Below are 20,237 nucleotides of genomic sequence, written 5' to 3'. Positions count from 1 at the left end.
TGGAAATGAAATGAAAACAGCATTCTACTTGTTTCAAACAACCACTGCAGTATTCAAAGACTTTTTGAATAAATAAAATGCTACACAAATTACACATCCTTAAAGGGACTTAGGGCCATAAAACAGCCTAAATTAGAACCTCGATGTTAGGGTCTTCCACTTGACAGCAAAGAACACTCAAACAGATGTTCTATGGCAGAGACTTCCTTTCCCAGGTTAAGAGCAAAACAATTCTGATGGACTTAATGACTGATTTGCTTATTTTGGTGTTCTTCTTTTCATTTACTTGTATGCACTGTTTTATAATTAAGAAAACAGTACCATATCAAATTTACTTTGGAATAAGGCAGGAATAAAATAAACAGTAGATACACAAAATAAAAATAGTAATATAAAATATGAGAGCCTGAGAAATAGGAAGCAGTGTATCACCCTCACAACTCTACATTTCTGTTATTTTCCTTCTAATCTTCGTGCACACATTATTATTTGTGGAATCAGCATACTTGTACCTTAACTTAAAAAAAAAACTTACTATGTAATAATCTCATTTGTGTATAGTTACAGTTAACAGGGGCTGTATAATTATGCAGATGTTTTAAAGAAATTTTTTAGTCTCCTATGTCGATATTTAAGTTGCTTCCAAATTTTCACTTTTGCAAAGAAGGCTACGACAGCTATTTTAAAAAAATCAGTCTCTAGGAAGCAATACCTTTTGAGCAATGTGGTTACCAGATTAAAGGATCTTGGTAATATCACCAAATTCCTTTTTTGAAAGGGTTGTAATACTACCCACAAAATGTTAGTAGACCAGTTAGTTCAGAAACAAAGCAAACTTGAGACTAAAAAAAAGTTAATTTAATAGTTGAAAAAGTAGTCTTCTGTCTTAAGCTGCATTTCTTTAATTTCTTAGGTTAACCATTTATATTTTCTTGTTAAAATCTTATTTTACAACATAAAATATATGATCACTAGAAAATAGGGCAAACTGCATGTTTGTCATTTTAAATATTGAGATCATAACACTACAATTGTTTATCTTAGATTTTACCCTTAACGTTAATATAACTAGCACTTTTACATCATTAAATAGTCCTCAAACTGTAGTTACTTTGATATCCTATTATTAAACATTTAAGCATTTTCCCCCATTTTTTAATGCTATAAGCTATGTGAAATGGTTTTTTTTTCATTTTTTTAAGATTCTAATACACATGATATCATATATTTCTCTGCCTCTACTTTTTAAAATAATGACTAGACTTATGACTGATAACACTACACTGAACATATCAGACAGAATACTGACAAATTTCTAGGAACTTAATACAATTTCTGAAATAGATAAATGGTTTTTATCTTTGCACATACAGCCAATTTTTCCTTAGGATAAACTAAAAATATATTTATTTGCAACAAAGGGTATAAATGTTTTTAAGGCACTTGATATTTATTTCTAACTCCCCTTCAGAGAAGTTTTACCAACATACACTTCCCAGCAGTGTATAAACTGTATTTCAGTCTCTCTTTGTCAAAATTTGGTATTATTAGCATTTAAAAAAAACTCCAAGTCTGTCAGTTTGACAAATGGTGGTTTTAATGTGGATTAATTTGATTACTAGTGAAGACAAACATTTATCTGTTGGTTAACATTTCTTTTCTGATGTTTCTGTTGAATCCTTTGCCCATTTTACAATTGAGAATTTCTCTTTCCAGCTGTCTATGTGATATCCACTTGGATGTCCATGGGCCCCAAACAGGACTCTCTTCTTCAGACCATCACTACCCTCTCAGCCTCAGTCTTACACCCATTGCTCACTCGCTCCTCCATTTCAATACATGATTCTATATAGTTGCTCAGCCCAGTATCCTGCACGTCATCCTCGAGTCCTCCCCCCATCTCACCCCCCATATCAACTGCTAATTAACATCAGCAAACAAGTCTTATATTCATGGTCATCCTTTTTCCCGTCCTCACTGCCACCATCCTGGGCCAAGCCATCATCGGCTTTCCCCTGAGCTACTTATAGTCTCCTTGCTAGACTCCTAGTGCCCACTCTGGGCCCCCATCAATGTGTCCTCTGCACAGAAGCCAGAGTGGTTTTTATAAAACCCAATTTGCATCATGTTATTCCCTTGTCCAGATCCCTTCAATGGCTGACCATGATACTTCACATCATATCCGGCCTCTTGGCTGTGCACTTCAATGCCTCCAAGAGCTAGCCTCATTTCTCTACCTCATCTCTCCCTGCTCCCACTGGCTCATGCTGGTGCACCCTCCGGGCACCATGGAAACCATGGATGTGGAACCGGTGGATGCAGACAGCCGACTGTATCTGATTCCGGAGTCTCAATTCACGGAAGTGAAGAGTCCAGGCCTTCCTGAATCTGGCAGTGTAACAGATGATCAACAGAGATACAGGTCTGCATCCTCTTCTCCAGAACCCTTGGGATGGGTTTTGGGATTCAGAATGTTTTGAACTTCAGAAAGGCAGTGTGATTGTACATATAATTTCTTTACAAAACATTCCAAGCAGGGTCCACGGCAGCATCCATTAATCAAAAACAGTATTTCTGCAGCAAAATATATGAATATTCGCACCAAGTGGCACAGACAAAATCTATAAGTAGCTCATAATAGTAAACGTCAGGTTTGGCCGCCAAATGAGTCATGCAAACTTTTCTGGTTTCCAGGGTCTTTAGGACTTTGGGATTGAGGATAAAGTCTTGTGGACTTTTATTTACAGGAGCACAGAAAAAGTTTCAGGAGAGAAAAAGAGTGAGCCATAACACGTGTCTCTTTGAAATCGTACCTCTTCCATAGGGATGACCTGGGCATATCCGCCACCAGCAGCTCCTCCTAAACAAGAAAGCAGGTACCATTTGAAATGAGTTGCCAAGTATGGCTACACAGGAGCCCCAGGGACACAGGGACACACCTCCCCGAACCCAAGAGGGAGGCATGTGCCTGCCAAGATGTAATAACAACAGGCAGTGAAAAACATTACGTGCCTGTCAAAGCAGAACAGAAGGGACAAAGAGTTCACACTATGTCCCACTGTGTAACTTAAGGACTTTGGTTCTTTGTTTACAAAAAAAAAAAAAAAAAAAAACAAAGAGTAAAAATAATATAGCAAATGTCATTACAGCAAACATGAGAGTAGTTCATTAATTTAGTATTAGATCTATGTGGCTATGCTTCACCTAAAATGCACGTCCATTTAAGGACCAAAAAACTTTGCTAAGTAAAATCTACCTTATAAACTCAGACAAACACACCACAAACTTCTCTCAGTTTATTTTAGATAATGGTATATATGATTTATCCTGGTGCTCATCCCTCAAAATAGTGAAGTTATTACATTAAAAAGGCTTCTCTTTCCTCAAACAATAATGAGACCTTCCATGTCCATATCATTTTACATTTTACCCTGTTTTTATATGCTATCTCATTTGGTCCTCACAACACCCTGGTAAGCCTGGTACTGTAAGCCTTTTTGCACTTTGACAGATGCAACTCAGAGAGGTTATGACGGGCTAAAGGTCACACAGCGGTAAGAGTCACAGCCACAAGTAAAACCTCAGCCTTCTTGTCCAAGACTAGTTCATGGCACTACATAATGTATGACATGCTGAGAGTACTTAAAGTTAGGAGTTATTAATATCTGTGACAGTAATACAAACGTAATACTGCTAAAAACCACAAAGTACCAGAACAAGCAGTAATTGCAGCAGTCACTGCCATTATAAAGTGAGCTGGAGAATGATTCATGATAAATCAATGAAGACTAGTGAATGTCGAGGTGCCAGATATCAGCCCAACCACAGCCAAAGAGGAATTTCATCCCATCTCCCCATCCACGGCCAGTTTCCGGAGCCCCTCAGGCCCCACACAGCAACTCTGAAGAGATGAATTATTTGGATGGAAAGACCTTTTACCTTGGCTGCAATGATAAAACACCAGTGTGAATGGCAGAGTTTCAAAACAGCTCAGCAGAGGAGGTACTAATGAAATGGAAGGCGTCGGCTCAAGGCTGGAGTCCTGAGTGAGAGCCCGGCCATTGCTCACCGGAACCCAGGGAACAGGCTTCCTGCAGGGGCTCCACTGACACCCGCAGCAGGATCAACCCCGGGGGCAACCATCACTGAATGTGCGGGGTTGGGGGGGGTACACGTAGGTATGAAATGTGCCCGCTCCTCCGATGAGTTTTAATTCCACATTCATTGGTGGTGCTCTCTTAAAACTTTCCTCCCCTTCTAAATTTTACTCCAAAAACTACACTAACTGCTAAATAAAGTACCTTTAACTCCAAAAGTCGGTCCTTGAGAAGGCTGCCTCAGACAGGCAAAGGAGTTGATGTTCAGGTGTGCCGTCAGCGCTTGGACAAGCCCAATCGTAACTGTACTTTTCCCTTCTCCGAGAGGGGTGGGTGTGATCCTGATTTGCAGAAGAAAAAAAAAGTAAATTTAATAGTATTTCCTCGACAACCTACACAAAATCAATCAGTGGGTACAAGAACCAAATTGGAGGAGAGAGACAGAGACCAGATCACTCCAAAATTCACTGCATCCTTCAATTTTCTTGGACTTTCATGGTCTATGAACAACTCACAGGCTATGGTTAAGCTAAAGTCAAGATATAAACACATTTATCCAGCAGTAGTGCCAATAACATGATCAACTTCAAAAAATTATCCACCAAAATGATTTAAATAATTAAACTGATGTCATTTCTTGTTGATGGATAATTTGGCTTCTGTTCTTCCAGGGCCATTTATTGGGTGCGTTATGTGCACCAGGCGTAAGTCAATGGTCCATGAGATGTGAGGGATGGCTGGACTCCCTTATTAGAAGGATTCCTAACGTCCTCATTCATCCATCTTCTTCTAGATATCAGAGTGCAAGCCCCTCTTTGAACAAAAATTGTGCTAGAGGCTCATTACCTCCTGGGCAACCTATTCATTTCCTGATAACTTTTACAGCTAGAAAGTTCTTTGTCCTCAAGAGATCTCTGCATTCTTATAGCCTCCTACAGACACGCTAAGCCTAACCCCTTCCAATACAACAGCCCCCCAAATATCTGGAAGAAGTAAGTCCACAGCAACTCTGAGCACACTAAGGAGGTCACCTCTGCTCTGGGGGCTCATTGTTGGGCACACACCCTACAAAACCAAGCATCTCACCTTCATAGCATCATAGTATTAAGTAATGGGACAGGTGTGTACTCTATTTCCAAGTAAGGACCCATGAAATTCTCCCTTAGCGTATTCTAACCATTGTTACAAGTTTCAGAAACTCATTTTGTCTTCCAACTTGGTCTTCTATGGGTTAGATGATGTGAGCCAAGTTACAGGATACTCAACCCCCAAAAAACTGATGAGAGTTTTCTGAACCGCTAAACCCAGCGAGGTGACCACAAAGATGTAACGCAACTATCTGACCTCCACAGCAACACAATCAATCATTCTTTCAGCAAATATTTATTAAGTACCACTACATCTGGGTTACTAGGCCCCAGGGACACAATGATGACCACATGGACACCATTGCTGACCTCACAGAGTTATAGCTGATGGGAGATATGGAGAGAGAAACCAGCAATTACAACACAAAGACAGGAAATAGGGCAAGTAGATTGTACTATGAGAGCACATGAAAGGATGATCTAATTAGTTTGGGGACATCAGGGAAGGCTCCCTGGAGGAAGTAACATCTAAGCTGACAGCTAACAAATGAATAGGTGTTAGCCAAATAAAAGAGTGTGGGTCCAGGTTAGTTCATTTGCTAGGTTCTGTACTTTATATTTATTGGGTTAGTTTTTATCTTCATTTGATAGATGGGGACAGTGAGGCACAGGGATTTTTAAATAACTTGCCCAAGGCCACACAATTAGGCAATTAAGAGCTGGAAGTCAAACCTAGGCAAGTCATCTGCCTTGACTAGGTTATTTTTACTTTATTTTTGGCGGGGGGGTGGGTGGGTGGTGGTAATTAGGTATTTATTTATATGGAGGTGCTGGGGATTGAACCCAGGACCACATGCAGGCCAAGCATGTGATCTATCACTGAGCTATACCCTCCCTCCTCCACCCAGTTATTTTTATGGATGGAAATTGTAAATGAAAATGGACAATTTAAAGCATGGGAATGGGTAAGATCAGTCAGTGAGGGTGAACAGAGTAACAAAAAGGGATGAAGACAAGAATTGTTAAGGACATCGTCTCTTAGGGAATAGTCAGAAGCAGCGAGCAAAAGGAAACTAATAGGAGCAGCATAAAGTTAGAGGAGGAAGAGCTGTGACAGGGCAGTCTCTGAAGGGAACCAGGCAGGTGTCCACAGAGTCAAATGCCCAGGAGGTGTGCAGCTGGGCAAGGATCGAGAAGTGGTCACTGGATTTAGCAACAAGGAGGTTACTGGGAGGGAGCTGGTGAGTTTCTGGGTGAAGTACACCTCCAAGAAGAGCCACAGGCATCACAATCTGATGTAAAGAAAATGCAGATCAAACACAGGGTAGATTAAGTACTGCACCGGCATTCACTGCTTGCAAAAGAATAGGGCTCTTCTTAAGTGTGTCATATGAAGGATTCCACTTGAATCCCCAAGGATATGCTCACATCGCGGCTGGAGAGAGCCAAAAGCAGACACGCCCAGAGATGACCTCCCGAAAACTTCAGCTAACCATCCAACTCTTAATTAGAAACACAGGACTGCTTAGCGTTCTGCCAACTAATACAATTCAGGAAAATCAGAAAGTAGGAAGTATTTACTGGGAGCAATCAAACGAGAGCTGCAATAAAAATGTTATTTCACCTCATTCCTACATTTGGCATCAGAATTTGGCTTAATTGTTATCCCAGCATCTTTAGCCCAGATTCCAAATTATCAAGTTGACTTAGGAAAGAATAAGCACCATGTTAATCTAATTTCTTTTTCTACAAAAACTCGGAGTTTACGGAGATGGGACTGTGATTTTTTTATTCATTATCTTCCTCAACTTTGAGCAGATTTACCTGCTCTCTCCAATTTTCCACAGCCTCGTGATGTGCTTATTAACTAACTTCTCAGAGGGCACTGTTACTATAAGCTTGCTGAAACTAAGGAATGTTGCCATTGCGTTTCTGTCACCTGTCCAGACACAGATGAGCAAAAAACCGTAGGAAAAGGAATGACATCTTTTCTAAGACAAATGTTATTGTCAACTACAGCAAAAATGTATTGGAGTACTCTATGACAATTTGGACATATATTAAAAGAAGCTCGCCACTTACTTAGAGGTCAAAGAGACTGCTTATGCAAAGAGAAGTCATAATCTAGTCAAAATCTAGAACCCCATCGGACATTATTATTGCCATCAGCCATGGGTCTAGCCGTGAACTCCAAAACTCTGTGCTCAAACAGCATATGAATATATATCACTCATCCCAGGCATCTGCAGGATTTGGAAAGCTTTTTTAAAGTCTTTTTAAACCTAACAGTAAAAGTGGGTAACTTTGGTCCATTTTGTTGTTTCCCATCATACTCGACCGAGGCAAATAGTTCAAAGGTCCTGACTCTTCTAAATACCTTTGTTTTTTCTACTCTGCAAGCAGTGCAAATAGAAGAATTCACAGGTATTTAGTTACTCTGGGTAGAAAATCAAAATCTTATAAAAGTCAGTAAGTTGTTTTTACACTGACCAAAACAGTTTGAAACAGTAGAAACTATAAATGAATAAATAAAAATCAAATCAAATCAGGTACTTGGCACTCTACAGAAAAAAAATAGTGATGTCCATAATTAATTTTACTTTAATGTGAAATTCAGTCTATTCACAGACTTTGAATTTGGGTTTCTTTTTCAGCTGTGCAGTCCAAGTGATTCAGAGAAATTCTAAAAACTTCTGCGTGGAAATCAATAAAGGGCCGGAGATGGAGGGCCGTTCTGCATAGACTCTCAGTGCCCCGCAGCTGCACTCCGAGTCAAGTTCTCAAACAAATTCCTTTTCATTAGTGTAACTGGGAAAATATGTAAAACTCAAGAGCCCCTAAGATTCTCTTGGCATATTTCCCTGAACAATTCCCAATACTTTTCATTTTGTCAGGCAGAGCAAATAAAGTGATGTGTAGGTGTAAATACCACGGGATGTGTAGCTGATGAAATACAGATGATTCTGATGGAGTAAGAAATTGTAAAGTTTGAAGAATAGCTTTTTAAAACGAATTAATCTGTTCTGCATTTGGGTTATTAATAGTAGAAGTTTTTTTAATCTCATGGTTTTATATTTTAATCCCACTGCTGACATATTTAAATCACACGTATCCATAAATTCAAATGTACAATAACAAATACGTAGCTATTTAGGTTTATTGAAAAATTACTTGGGTATTTGAATTCTTATAAAGTGTGAGAAAAGACTTATGTTCAGAGATAAAAGCAGAACACAAAACGGTATTTATGGCGTGATATGTGTAAAATGGACGGATGCAGAGAGAAAATCTTAGAAGGAAATATAAAAAGTTTTAATACTTCTGAGTAATGAGAGATTTAGTTTTCTCCCTCTGGAGGGGTAATTTATATTTGTAAAGAAGTTGCAGTTGTGTGTCTAATAGCTTGATAATATCACTTCTCCATAAGTGACCTGACCAAAATTCAAGGTGATTTTATTTCAAATCCGAAGTTTTCATTTTAGATTGTAAGTAAAATGGTCTTGCTGTTTTAAAGTGACCTCAAACATCCAGCTATTAAAAGATTAGATAACAAAGGCAGTTTACATGGTTAAAAGAGTAAAGTTTGTTGTGTTGGCGAGGGGAGATATCCCTCTCTTATAGAGTCCAGTGTGGTATATATTTCCTACGAGCCTGTGAGTTCTAAGACAGATGCACATATATCTCAAAATCCTACCTTCACAGCTTCTTTTTTAATGCAGTTGAAAGGAACACAATTTAACTTTTCTTCCTTCATAGGTCTTCACTGTGTAATGGAATTTATACCACAGTTTCAGAAGAAAAAATAAAAACCCCAAACCTTTGATCTACTGGGGTTAAATCTATATTTGAGAATTAAGGTTTAATTTTCATTTCTATAGGCAACATGGCAGTGGCTTCTTCAGCCCAGTTACACATCTAAATGCTAGCAGAGATGGTACCGAGCGATGTTTTGCTGGGTACAGACCTGCGGTGACAATTCCAGGCAGCCAGGCTGGTGGTCACTCTCCAGCATGTGGCTGGAGGCCAGGCCTTGATGGTGTGACTGCAAGTTAGGAATCTAATAACAATACCATCAGAGCCGTTATCAATTCTGGGTTCCCAGCTAAGGGCAGGGCCGTGTCTAGATCTGTGCCTTTGTTTCCAATATCGATAAATCCAAAACAAAGTAAGTCACAGCCGTTTCATATGCAAAATGGCCACACGATTCTCCCTTCCTAATCCCGAGATCACATCCCCCTGGGTTTTCCTAAGTCCTCCTACCTTACTCAGGGTGGGAAAACCAGCAAACCCACCTAGCAAGTCTACTTAAAGCCCAGAAGAAGGGAAGTCAATCTGTGGCTAAGATGCTAAACTTTCTTTGAAGCCCTTAATGTCCAAGAGCTAATTTATTCATTGCAAACAAACGTTTATCAAGCAACACTTGCTCTAGAAAAGCAACACTACAAGCTGTTTGCTCCAAACTCTGGGACCCAGGAGTCCCCCCCACCCCAGCCAGCCGGTTGCTTTCACAGATCTGGCCCAGAGGGTGCCTCAGGTGGGGCCAACATCTCCCCTCAGCAAAGAGGTTTCCTGTTCCTCGGTTACGGGACATCAGGGTTGGGGTCCTAGGTTGGAAAGGGTCCCATTAGGATTGGGAATCCAGCTGCATGAGCCTGGAAACCTCAGGGAAGTTAAGCCACAGGCAACCTAGGTGCTGCAGCAAGGTATGAATTCCTTAAAGCCACAGCCACTGAGTGACTCCAGCTGCCCATTCCTCTTACAAAACAGTAGGAGAGGGAGATGGACAAAGAGGAGGAGGGAGAGAGGGGGAGGGGAAAGGAAGACGAGGAGGAGATTTGAGGAAATTATTATACCATTAAAGAGGTGATACTATGGATGATATCTTGCTTGTAGTTTTATCTTTATTTGTAGGTTTAAAAAACTGAATTCATCTCTAGGGATTTTTCCTAAGGAGATCACTGGATAAAGGCACAAATATGAACATCTAAGGTCATTAATTTCAGCACTGTTTATAACGGCCAAAAATGGGAAATAATTCAAGTGCCCATCAATAGAGAATTGGTTAGATAAATTGTAGAACATCTCTCTACCATATTTTCAGACCTTTTTTCTGACTTGATACACTTGAAGAATTAGAAACATGTTATACTATCAATGGCTGAGCCACAGACATGCTTCTCGGTGCTGGGAAGGTGTATAAAATGAAATCCACCCTCACCCAAGGCATTTTTACCACCCTCCTCACCCCCAAGCCCCATCCCCCAGCACACTGAAGAATCTGGGATGTGAGCAGTGGATTGTTATGCAGTCATGCAAAAATGATCACATGGCTCTACCCTGACTCACAGGGAGCTAGGTAAACGATGTATTGTTAATAATCAAGTTGCTTACAGAATGGCATGTGTAAGATGATCTCACTTATGACAGACTGTATCTCTGTCAAGAGGGTCTCAAATGTTAGCAGCCGTTTCTACTTTCTTGTTTCTATTTTCTGTATTTTTGGAATAGTCTTACACGTATGCATGATTTGTACAATCCGAAAAAGAAATAAAGCACTTACATGAATAATTAGACATGTAAAAACAGAGTTAACTGAGTCAAGTCCAGTTATAAAAACTGTCTCTGCCTGTTAACAATAGGATTTTATGCCTCAAGCCTTGGCCAGTATATCATTAGTAAGTCAATGCAATGACATTTCAAGACAACAAAGGAATTTATATGGTCTCCTGATGCTCCCTTAGGTCACATTAAATAAATATCTGAAATCCCTTGTTTTCTATCGTTTTTCAGCTGGTGAATGTATTTCTTTTTTTAAAAAGACGCAAAATAAAACCAACACTCCTTTTCAAGAAAACTGGGCATTTGCCTTTTATAAAATGAGCAACACAAATGAAAATGGCCCAATGTTAATTCTGAAATGCGAGAAAGGAGAAAAGAAATCATGAGTTTTATAACACAAATTTATAAATATTAAGGATGTTAACTGAAAAACCTAAGTCTCACACAACTATCTGTTCATTTCCCAATGTTATTTCCAAGTAGAACACAAAAAACACCCTGCTCAGTTCAAAATATTTTACTTTCAATTCTTATTTTGATTTTTATCGTGAAAAACAAAATGAAAAGTCTAAGGCGGAACCAGAGTGATCAAAACCTAGTATGAGAAACAAAAAGCAAAGTCCTGGATTAGGAACTCAATACACTTTATGTTCTGCGGAGAAGACTCATTTGTTTGGCACTGAAAATAAAAACTTACCTCATATCAAATGAAGGAATGCCAAGTGAAACAGACAAAATAATGTTAAGTTGGAGAACAGGGTGGATTTAAGGGGTGTGGCGACTGATAAAAATAGGGAATTTAGGGAAGAGAGTTCTATGAACATGTCTTCCTAGTAAATAAAATAGGTTTTAAAAGCAGTCTTGGGGGGAGGTATAGCTCAGTTGTAGAGCACGTGCTTAGCACAGGTCCTGAGTTCAATCCCCAGTACCTCCATTAAAAAAAAAATCTAATTACCACCCCCACAAATAAATAAGTAAATAAAAGATACCCTTAAAAAAAAAAGTTGTCTTACCCAGCAACTAAGACGTATTTTCCATCTGCTTGATCCTTTAACCTTTCCAGCAGGGACAAACGTACTTTGGCTTTGCTTTTGCCATAGATTTCAATTTCATCTGCAAGCAATCCTATCTCCTTGGCAAGGATATCCACAGCCTTTGGAGTCTGTGCTCTTGAAATCTCAATATCACTGGGTGGGGGAAAACATAAGAAGAGAGTCCTCTCAGCTTAGGTGGTCGCCACTAGAGTAGAAAACAGCCATGCACCATGCCAACAATTAAATCAAATGGCTTTGTGGTCCTTTCTCCCAAGCAGGATTAAGCACAACTGCTAACAATTAAAGTGCAAGAGAAAACGATACATTGCTTTTGAGAAGCCACTCTTAAAAACTCATAAAAACCCTAGAATTCTGCCTGGCTACACGTACATGGATAACACCAATGCATTCGGAGAGGAGATGGTGCATTAATTACAATGTGCCCAAAGGCCCCCCACAAAGGTAACTCCATGACAGAGCACAGCGCCTTCTACGGGTCATTGCCGAACTCGCTGACCAGGAACAGAGGGGTTATTGCATAATGCTCTCTTAGTGGGCTAGCCACGTGTGTCTCTTGGCGATTCAAAACTGTGGAAATGCTATTTTGTTTTTTCTGCATCCATACTTCCCTCTCTCTTTCCTAGTTCAAGTCCAAAATCATATTTCATTAATTACATAACTGTCGGTAAATGGAGCTAGTGCCCGAAGCTCAACTTCAGACACAGGAAATTTTAGGAACGCCAGAGGGTCGCTGGGCAAACAATCGAACTATTCTATTTTACTGGCAAGATGCACACACCGTCGCTCATCTTACAGGAGTGCTATGAAAATCAGCATGTGCTGAGCATCTCAGAGTCTTTTGGGGCTCCTGAGCTCAGCTGCTTCTTTTACTGGGGGTTCAGCCCATCCATCAGTCTGAGACTCGGTCTTGAGGGCTGACAACTGATAAGAAAGCAGTTTCCTGACTCACCACGGAGCCCTCACTTGGGGAACACAGCGGTCTCCTCTAGCAGGCAGCCCCCTGCTCTGACTTTTTTTTTCTGTTGCTACTGCTGACAATTTCCTCATACTACCTTCTCTTCTCCTCCATGACCCCACGAAGCTGATCTGGGTGCAGGAGGTAACAGTGATCCTACCACTAATGCTGCCTTGGCCACAGCACACTACAGTGGGAGAGGGAGGATGTGGGCAGGGCTCTGTGCTTGCGGCCAGGTCATCCCTTCCCCAGGTCCGCCTGCATTTTCCTTTCTGGTTCTCCTCCGTCCTTCACTGTCCAGGCTCCTATTTCATTTTGCCTTCCTGGCTATACCTTTTTTTTTCTATTTCCCTCCTCCCACAATCTCCTAAAGTGAAGAGCCTACTCTTGGAAAACCTCCAAGGTTTTCTCTTCACTAGCTGAAGAGTGATAGTGACTTTTCGAGTGATTTATGAACTACTGGGCCTGCCTTTCTCTCCCTAGTGACTCTAGAAGTCAAATTTGGTTAAGCAATTTAAGGACTTTCCCCCTCCCTGCCAGCGGAATTTATTTTGATTTGTACAAAGACTTGGGTACACCATTTGGCAGAGTCCAGCTCAATCTTTTAAATCTCTATGTAAGTAGAGTTTACTCATTTACTTTTAAAAATAGAAGGTCCTGTAACAACGTAAGTAACTTCAAAAAATATTTTATGAAACAGATTGCACAACTACAGGGATGACATTACAAAGACATTCCTTGGAATTTATGTATTAATGAACACAGAAGATGACTAAGATGTTTAGTCTATTTGCGGGCTGAAAACATAGCCTGGAGGGTGTCACCAGCCTGGTGGGTATAACTGAACTACAGTGTTCAGCGATGGCCCAAGGAAACAGAGGTCAATTCTGAAAAGCAACTGGTTATCAGGTGAAAAATTAGTTGATAGTTGAGTCCCGGAGGTGTTATCTCCTACACTGCGTAGGAGTGTATTCCCTGCTGGCAAACGGCATCACCTGGGTAAGCCCTGGCCTTATGCACACCCTGCAGGAAGGAGGTCGGGCCAATTCACTGGAGGAGGGGCGGCCGGCGGGGATTCATCATGAGGCTGGAAAACTCATTCGTCTGGCTCAGATATCTTATCTAACGAATTATTCTCAAATCACATGCTGAGACTAGGTCTGTAGTTTGTACTTTCAAATTTACACAGAGAAAATCTGTAGCTTACACTTCATTAAACATCACTCTGAAGAAAATATCCATCTGGACCCTCCCAGCATCCTGTCAGATAGCAAATATCACCATGCTCTGAAGAAAGCTGAACTCCACTCCCACAGGGAATGGCGTTTGGTTTGGTCGCTCATTTATCCCCAGCGGGGACACCTACAAGGCCCTTAAGACCAAGCTGACATGGGTGTCAGGCCCTTCTAACGCTGAAAAGCATATTTCACAGTATTACATTACTGTATTTCGTAAATCTGTAAGACATTATCTTATGGACCGCTGAGAAGAAAGAATATTGCCATCAAACACAGGATAGATACATCATTCATAATAAGGTGCATTTTGATGTCAGAAATTAAAAAACCTACATCTTAGAATTGATAGAATATGGTAAACGTGTTTACTATCATTTCGTTTTAGAGGAAGTAAATGATAGAAAAAATAGTGCAGCAATTTGATGAGAGAAAATTATCCATCATCGGCACCATAACTCATAGGAATGAATTGTGGCCCCATCCAATGGATAACTCTGGATATCTAAGGCACCTTGGTGAGCTGACGACAGGATAGATAAACCACCCAGATACCTTGGTACAGGGGACAGGGGCTGAAGTTTCAAGCAGTGAAGTCTCCACCTACTGTCCTGCTGCTCTCGGAGCCACCTCCTCCCGCTCCCGACCACGTTCTTCAGGAGGGACAGAAAGGAAAGCACGTTAGAGAGGTAAAAGGCGATGGGTTACGTATCTAAACTATGAAAATATCATTCATGGATATTTTGTCATGAAAAGGAGTAAAAATGGCACAATAATCCAAGGGAGTAAGAGGAATAATCTTATCCACCTGTAATTTAAAGGTGCAGGCTTCTTTTTGGAAAAAAAATATATATACATATATATATATATATATGTATATATATACAGATATATATGAGCTCTAAGCCCTATTATATGAATACTCATTACCGGCATCAAGTACATGGATTTAAATTATAGAATGGGTTCTTCACCTCAGAAAAGATACAATGAAGGAAATATGAGAATGCATGAAGGATTAGCTGGTATGCCCAGCTTCCAAAGTTTGCAACACCACTGCAGCCATAGTCCTTCTACAGTTGATATAACAGAACAAGCAAATTGAATTATTAAATAGTGATTTTATATATACACACACACACATATCTAGAAATAAAAATTTTAGTTGAAACGTAACACGATCCTTACAGAAATGCACCGCATCCCCTTTTGAAGTAAAAACTTTTGTGCATTGCATGTATTAAGAAAGAAATGAACTAAAACCTGTTTCGGTTTAATTCTACTGTGGCAGGAAATCGGGCTCAGGCTTCTGTACCGCCACTTAATGCCTCTGCTGGACGTCACCATCTCTGCAGCCTGCAGTGCCAGAGAATGCACAGCTTATGTGCAGAGCCAGAGACCTGGGGCTTTAGGTCACATAGTGGTGGTTTCAAAAGACGTCCACAAACTCTTTAATACTCCTGTGTTCAAGACGTGAGCCCAGTTCCATTGCCCTTGAATGTGAACTCACATTCATATTAGTGGCTCACTTCTAGCAAAGAAGAGAAAACGAAGGGTGTGACTCTAGAAACTAGGTCATAAAACCTACTGCAGCTTCCCCCTTACTCTGTCCTTTGATCCCACATTCTGGAGGAAGTCAGCTGCCACACCGTGAGCAGCACCATAAAGAAATCTACATGATGTGGAACTAAGGCATCCTGCCAATAGCCAGTGAGGAATTAAACGCCACATGCCAAGAGCCATGTGGGTGTGCCATCTTGGAAGCAGCTCCACTGGCCCCAGTCAAGCCTTCAGATGACTACAGCCCCAGCCCACATCTTGATTTCAACCACACAAGACACTCTGAGCCACAACCATCCAGCTAAGATGCTCTCCAATCACCAACCCACAGAAACAGTGAGATAATAAACATCTGTCATTTAAGTTGCTAAATCTGCGGGTAATTTATTATACAGCAATAGATAACTAACAGCAGACCCTGATTTGGGTCCCTGCTCCACACACGTCCTGTGACCAAACTTAATTTTTCTCGTCTCTTCTGTCAAATGGGAATAACATCTTATAGGATTGTGGTGGAAATTAAATGACATTATGGGTGTAATGTAAAAAGGGTTCAACACTGTCACCTAAACGGAAAACACTTGCAAAATGTTAGCAGGTATTCAACAAAGCTCCAAACTCAAAAAATTCTCTAATAGCCATGTCAGACACACCTGAATCCGCAGGGCTGCAGCAAGGAGACTCACATCTTCTGCGACGAGACCACTCCCAAGGACACCAGGGGAACCACACCCAAGCTTCCCTGGAAAAAAATTTGAGGAGTTAAAAAAAACAGAGACTATCAGCATATTAGCATTTATAACCAATTTTGCTCCTTGCAAAAAGCCAGGATGTTGAATCATGTTCTCATTTGCAACCAAGGAAGTTAGGATGTCACAGCACAGCTACAGGTAGGTTCTGGCACAGCCTTGGGGCTCTCAGTTGGGCCACGGACTGGCCTGAAATCACGCCTCTACCTCTTACTAGCAGTTGTGACTTTGGGCCTGGTAGGTAATGTCAGTCAACCTTGCAGAGTTTTGAGAGAACTGAATGTGATATGGTATGTAAGGTGCTGGGCCCATAGTGTGTATATTTAAACAACATACAAATTGAAAGCAGTTTCACTTACGAAAACAAAGCATAAACAGGGAGACCAAAACACCTACAGGATAAGCCCAGCCAAAGGGCTGCATGAAAGATCAGGCTTTCTTGGACAATTTTTTAAATCCCTGTCATAAAAGTGATAGAATCAATTTTCCATCAAAACTGAGAAGTTGTATTTTAGGATATTAATTTTGAGGATTACCTGGATTTCAAAATCAAGACGCATTTAAAAGTCTACTTTGGTTGGCATTTAGGAAGTTTATGAAAAGTAAACACACATATAAAATGCTTTAGCCTGTTTCCTCCTTTAGAGAAAAGAAACACTGCTAATGGTAACCTTTTTGAAGTAAAAAACTATTTTCTTCCTTTTTGGACCACTCTAATTTTAAGTTATCCATTTTGCTGACAGTCCTTTGCAAGAAAGAGCTTGGAACATTTAAGAGCAAGTGTTTTGTGATGTTCTATTATCAAACGTATTAAGGCTGTTGGAAAATCATATCCCTGAGGTACTGTTTAAAGATTAGCAATATTTCAGCTTTATAAATCATATTTAGGCAAAAACCAAGTCTAGAGACTGAGAGAGATTTGCTGTGTTTCACTTGAACCCCTAGATATCTGATCTAAAGGTCTTGTACAACCAAGACAGAAGAAAAATATTCTTCTCTCATTCCGATCTCTATCTTTAAATGATGGAGAAATAAGAAAAAGTGCCACTGAGGAGCTGGTATCAATTTATAAATGCATATTCCCAGAATACAATCACCAATACCCATGTGAATGAAGACTATTTCACCCACAGAATTGCACAGTAATTAATTTCTCCCATAATCTCAGCCATTGCCTTGAATAAAATAGAACATGACTAAAATCAACAAAGACACTCAAACACAACACAAAAGGCTCATACACACATTTTCTAAACTTTAGAGGAATCTTGTAGCAACCAATATTTCTCCTTTTAAAGAAAGTAATTTGAATTTCAGCAGTGCTTTTAGTGTTTTCTTTTCCTGCTGCTATGTTCCAACCAATAAAATTCAGTGTAAATTTTTTATGGAAAAAAAATCTAAGATAGTTATCTCAAGGTGACTGGGTCAGAAGTTAGTTATTTCCTTTTCCATATTTCAAAGATTTTCCATCATACTGTCACTGTAGTGCTTTTGTAGTAGGAACTCATGCAATCTTAAAATGGAATTCAGAAGTTCTGCATCTGGAGAAATTGAAGCAATTAAGATGGTAACTCAGAGAATCAGAAATACATTCTTAATAGATTTCATGGCTAAGGAGAATCAAAAAGGAAATCATTACCTCACCCCCCACCCGCCGCCCCGCCTATGTAGAAGCAGGGCCCCACCCAATGGGTTGTCTACACTCAGCCTGTGAGTCCAGCCAGGCTCCCATCCCAAACCAAATGGATCTTTTCACTTCCCACTAAACACTCCCCACTAACTCACAGTTCCTTCCTCCAGGGACAAGTCAATGAATCACTTTAAATGATGGCCTTTCATTTTAATTTTTCTTATAATAACCAAACTTTCCACAATAAGAAAATTCAAGGCTAAAGCGTTATAATACTGTCCTTGGAAGTCAGAACAGCCTTTCTCTGACAGGAGCTGTTTTGAGACCACCTGGGGAATTTTAGCAACTTTGATTAGCATGAGCCCTGGGTTGCAGCCCAGGGTTTCCCCCCAACTCCACACTATAGAATTATGTTTGCTTCAAATGATGCTATGAACTACTCTGACTTATAAAGTTGTTGTTTGGATACTGTTCTCTGGGCCAAAGACATTAGACCAGTTTCTCCTTTGTCCCGTTTGGTACATCAGAAAATAAGACTTAATATTAGGGTACAAAGTGATTTTGCATAGGATGTATCTTGCCCTTTAGCAAGCAGAGCATTACAAAATCACAGTCTGCTGCTTTCATTTGAAATAATTTTTAAAAAAATAAAATTATTCTTATAGCTAGAAAACTGAAGACTGCTACGTCCCTGTTTTCAATCTAAACATTCGACTCATGCCACAGAAGAGTGAACAGATCCAACAAGTTAGGTCTAATTGTTTTCCGAGCACAGCTTCTGGGATATCAGCCATCACGAAAATCTCTCTGGGGATTAGGTATTCAATAAAATGCCTCTATAGAATTACCTCATCATAAATCACCATATCCCATCTATTTTTATAAGGGGGAGGGGGACCTTGGACCATTAAGATGAATAGGAAAATTTCATTATAAAGCTCTGCCTTCACCCAATCATAAGTATATTGAAAATTCTTTTCCTCAAGTTTAAATAAAAGCAACTTTTCTTTTAATAATGCTTGAAAAAGTCATTTGTTTAAAATGGAAAATTACATACAAAAGAGAGGAAAGAGGCCTTTCTCCAATTTACTCATAGATTAAATTTTCATAGTAATCAAATTTGCTAAAATTTAAATTTTGTTGAGAAATGTAATACTATTATAAACAGTATCGACTAGAAAATGTTTGTCCACTTAATCTGCGAAGCATTTTTCATCTTTGCCTTTGCCCTGTCAGCCCTGTTTTTAATTGGGAGACAATTTCAAGGAAATGTCTCTAAATCTGCAACTAACTTAAAACTGCAATTAATCAGAGTACAATTCTGAGTCCATGTTTATTCATTCATTCATTCACCACTCAGTATTTACTGAGCCCTTCCCACGGGTCAGGTGCTATCCTGGGCACTGAGCATTCGAAAATCAATAAAACTACTACTACTGGACCAGATAAATTAGAAATAAACTAACTGCAATCAGTCTATGCACAGAATCATTAAATCAAAACATAACACTTGGTCTAAACATATGTCAACTTCCATATTATCACAGGACTCGGAGGCATTCCAAACGGACATTGAAGTAGACTCTCCAATCTCCATTAAGGATTGTGCCAAAACTGTCCTAAACATATAAACTTTAATTAAAAGATACAAGAAGTAAACATCATAGCAAGGAAGCATTCATTAAAATAACAATAATAAAGTAAGTGACTTTCACAATCTAACTAGGATTCTAAGCAGAGAAGCAAATCTGGAGTGCATGTCCATCATTTGTGGGTTAGGCACTGGGTTTTTTTCAGGAAAAAAGTTATGCCCAGAAATTGCATATATTTAGTGCATGCCTCCTATTTGCTAAGAAGAGCCATTAATCTCATATTCACACATATTGTACCTCTAACTGCTTCACCTGTGCGCTCATCTGTGAGCTGAGTACCTGAGCATTCTGAGAAATTCCTGAGCATCTTCCCTTCAAACCACCCCAATCCATCTCGTGTCCTTCAGCCCCAAGGGGTTTTTAATCTGACTGGTCAATTCTGGGAGGAGCTACATTTCCTAGAGAGGAAGGTGCATGACTTCTCTTTTTGAAGAAACAATTATATGAATTTCCGTAACACTTTTAGTATATATCTTTTCTAATATATTCCAATAAAATTAAGTTTAATAATTTTTTATTGGAAAAATGTAAAATAGTTAACTCAAGGTGACTGGATCAGAAGTTGTATTTATTTTCTTCTTGATACTCTTCTGTATTTCACTCTGTGTTACAGGGCTGTCTAAGTTTCAAGATCTACCTCTACTCATTTTGGCCCAA

General features: G+C 39.7%; 1 protein-coding gene across 2 annotated transcripts in view; it reads right to left on the bottom strand.

Moving 5' to 3' along the window:
• Nucleotides 1–20,237, bottom strand: part of MTHFD1L (methylenetetrahydrofolate dehydrogenase (NADP+ dependent) 1 like) — a 167,372-nt gene that overhangs the window by 119,461 nt on the left and 27,674 nt on the right. For both annotated transcript variants that reach the window (XR_004322064.1, XM_032485168.1), the window contains exons 9-13: nucleotides 16,203–16,291; nucleotides 14,545–14,642; nucleotides 11,758–11,931; nucleotides 4,302–4,438; nucleotides 2,814–2,860 (exon numbers count right to left, since the gene is read on the bottom strand). Coding sequence is in view for 1 of the 2 variants with exons in the window: in XM_032485168.1 (XP_032341059.1) it covers nucleotides 2,814–2,860; nucleotides 4,302–4,438; nucleotides 11,758–11,931; nucleotides 14,545–14,642; nucleotides 16,203–16,291 (545 nt within the window). In the remaining variant the exon portion in view is untranslated. The remainder of the gene's footprint in view (nucleotides 1–2,813; nucleotides 2,861–4,301; nucleotides 4,439–11,757; nucleotides 11,932–14,544; nucleotides 14,643–16,202; nucleotides 16,292–20,237) is intronic.

Source organism: Camelus ferus, chromosome 8 (genome assembly GCF_009834535.1).
Source record: "Camelus ferus isolate YT-003-E chromosome 8, BCGSAC_Cfer_1.0, whole genome shotgun sequence".
Taxonomy (NCBI): Eukaryota; Metazoa; Chordata; class Mammalia; order Artiodactyla; family Camelidae; genus Camelus; species Camelus ferus.
The sequence above is the reverse complement of the archived record's forward strand: the minus strand, read 5'-3'. Positions and strand labels throughout refer to the sequence as shown.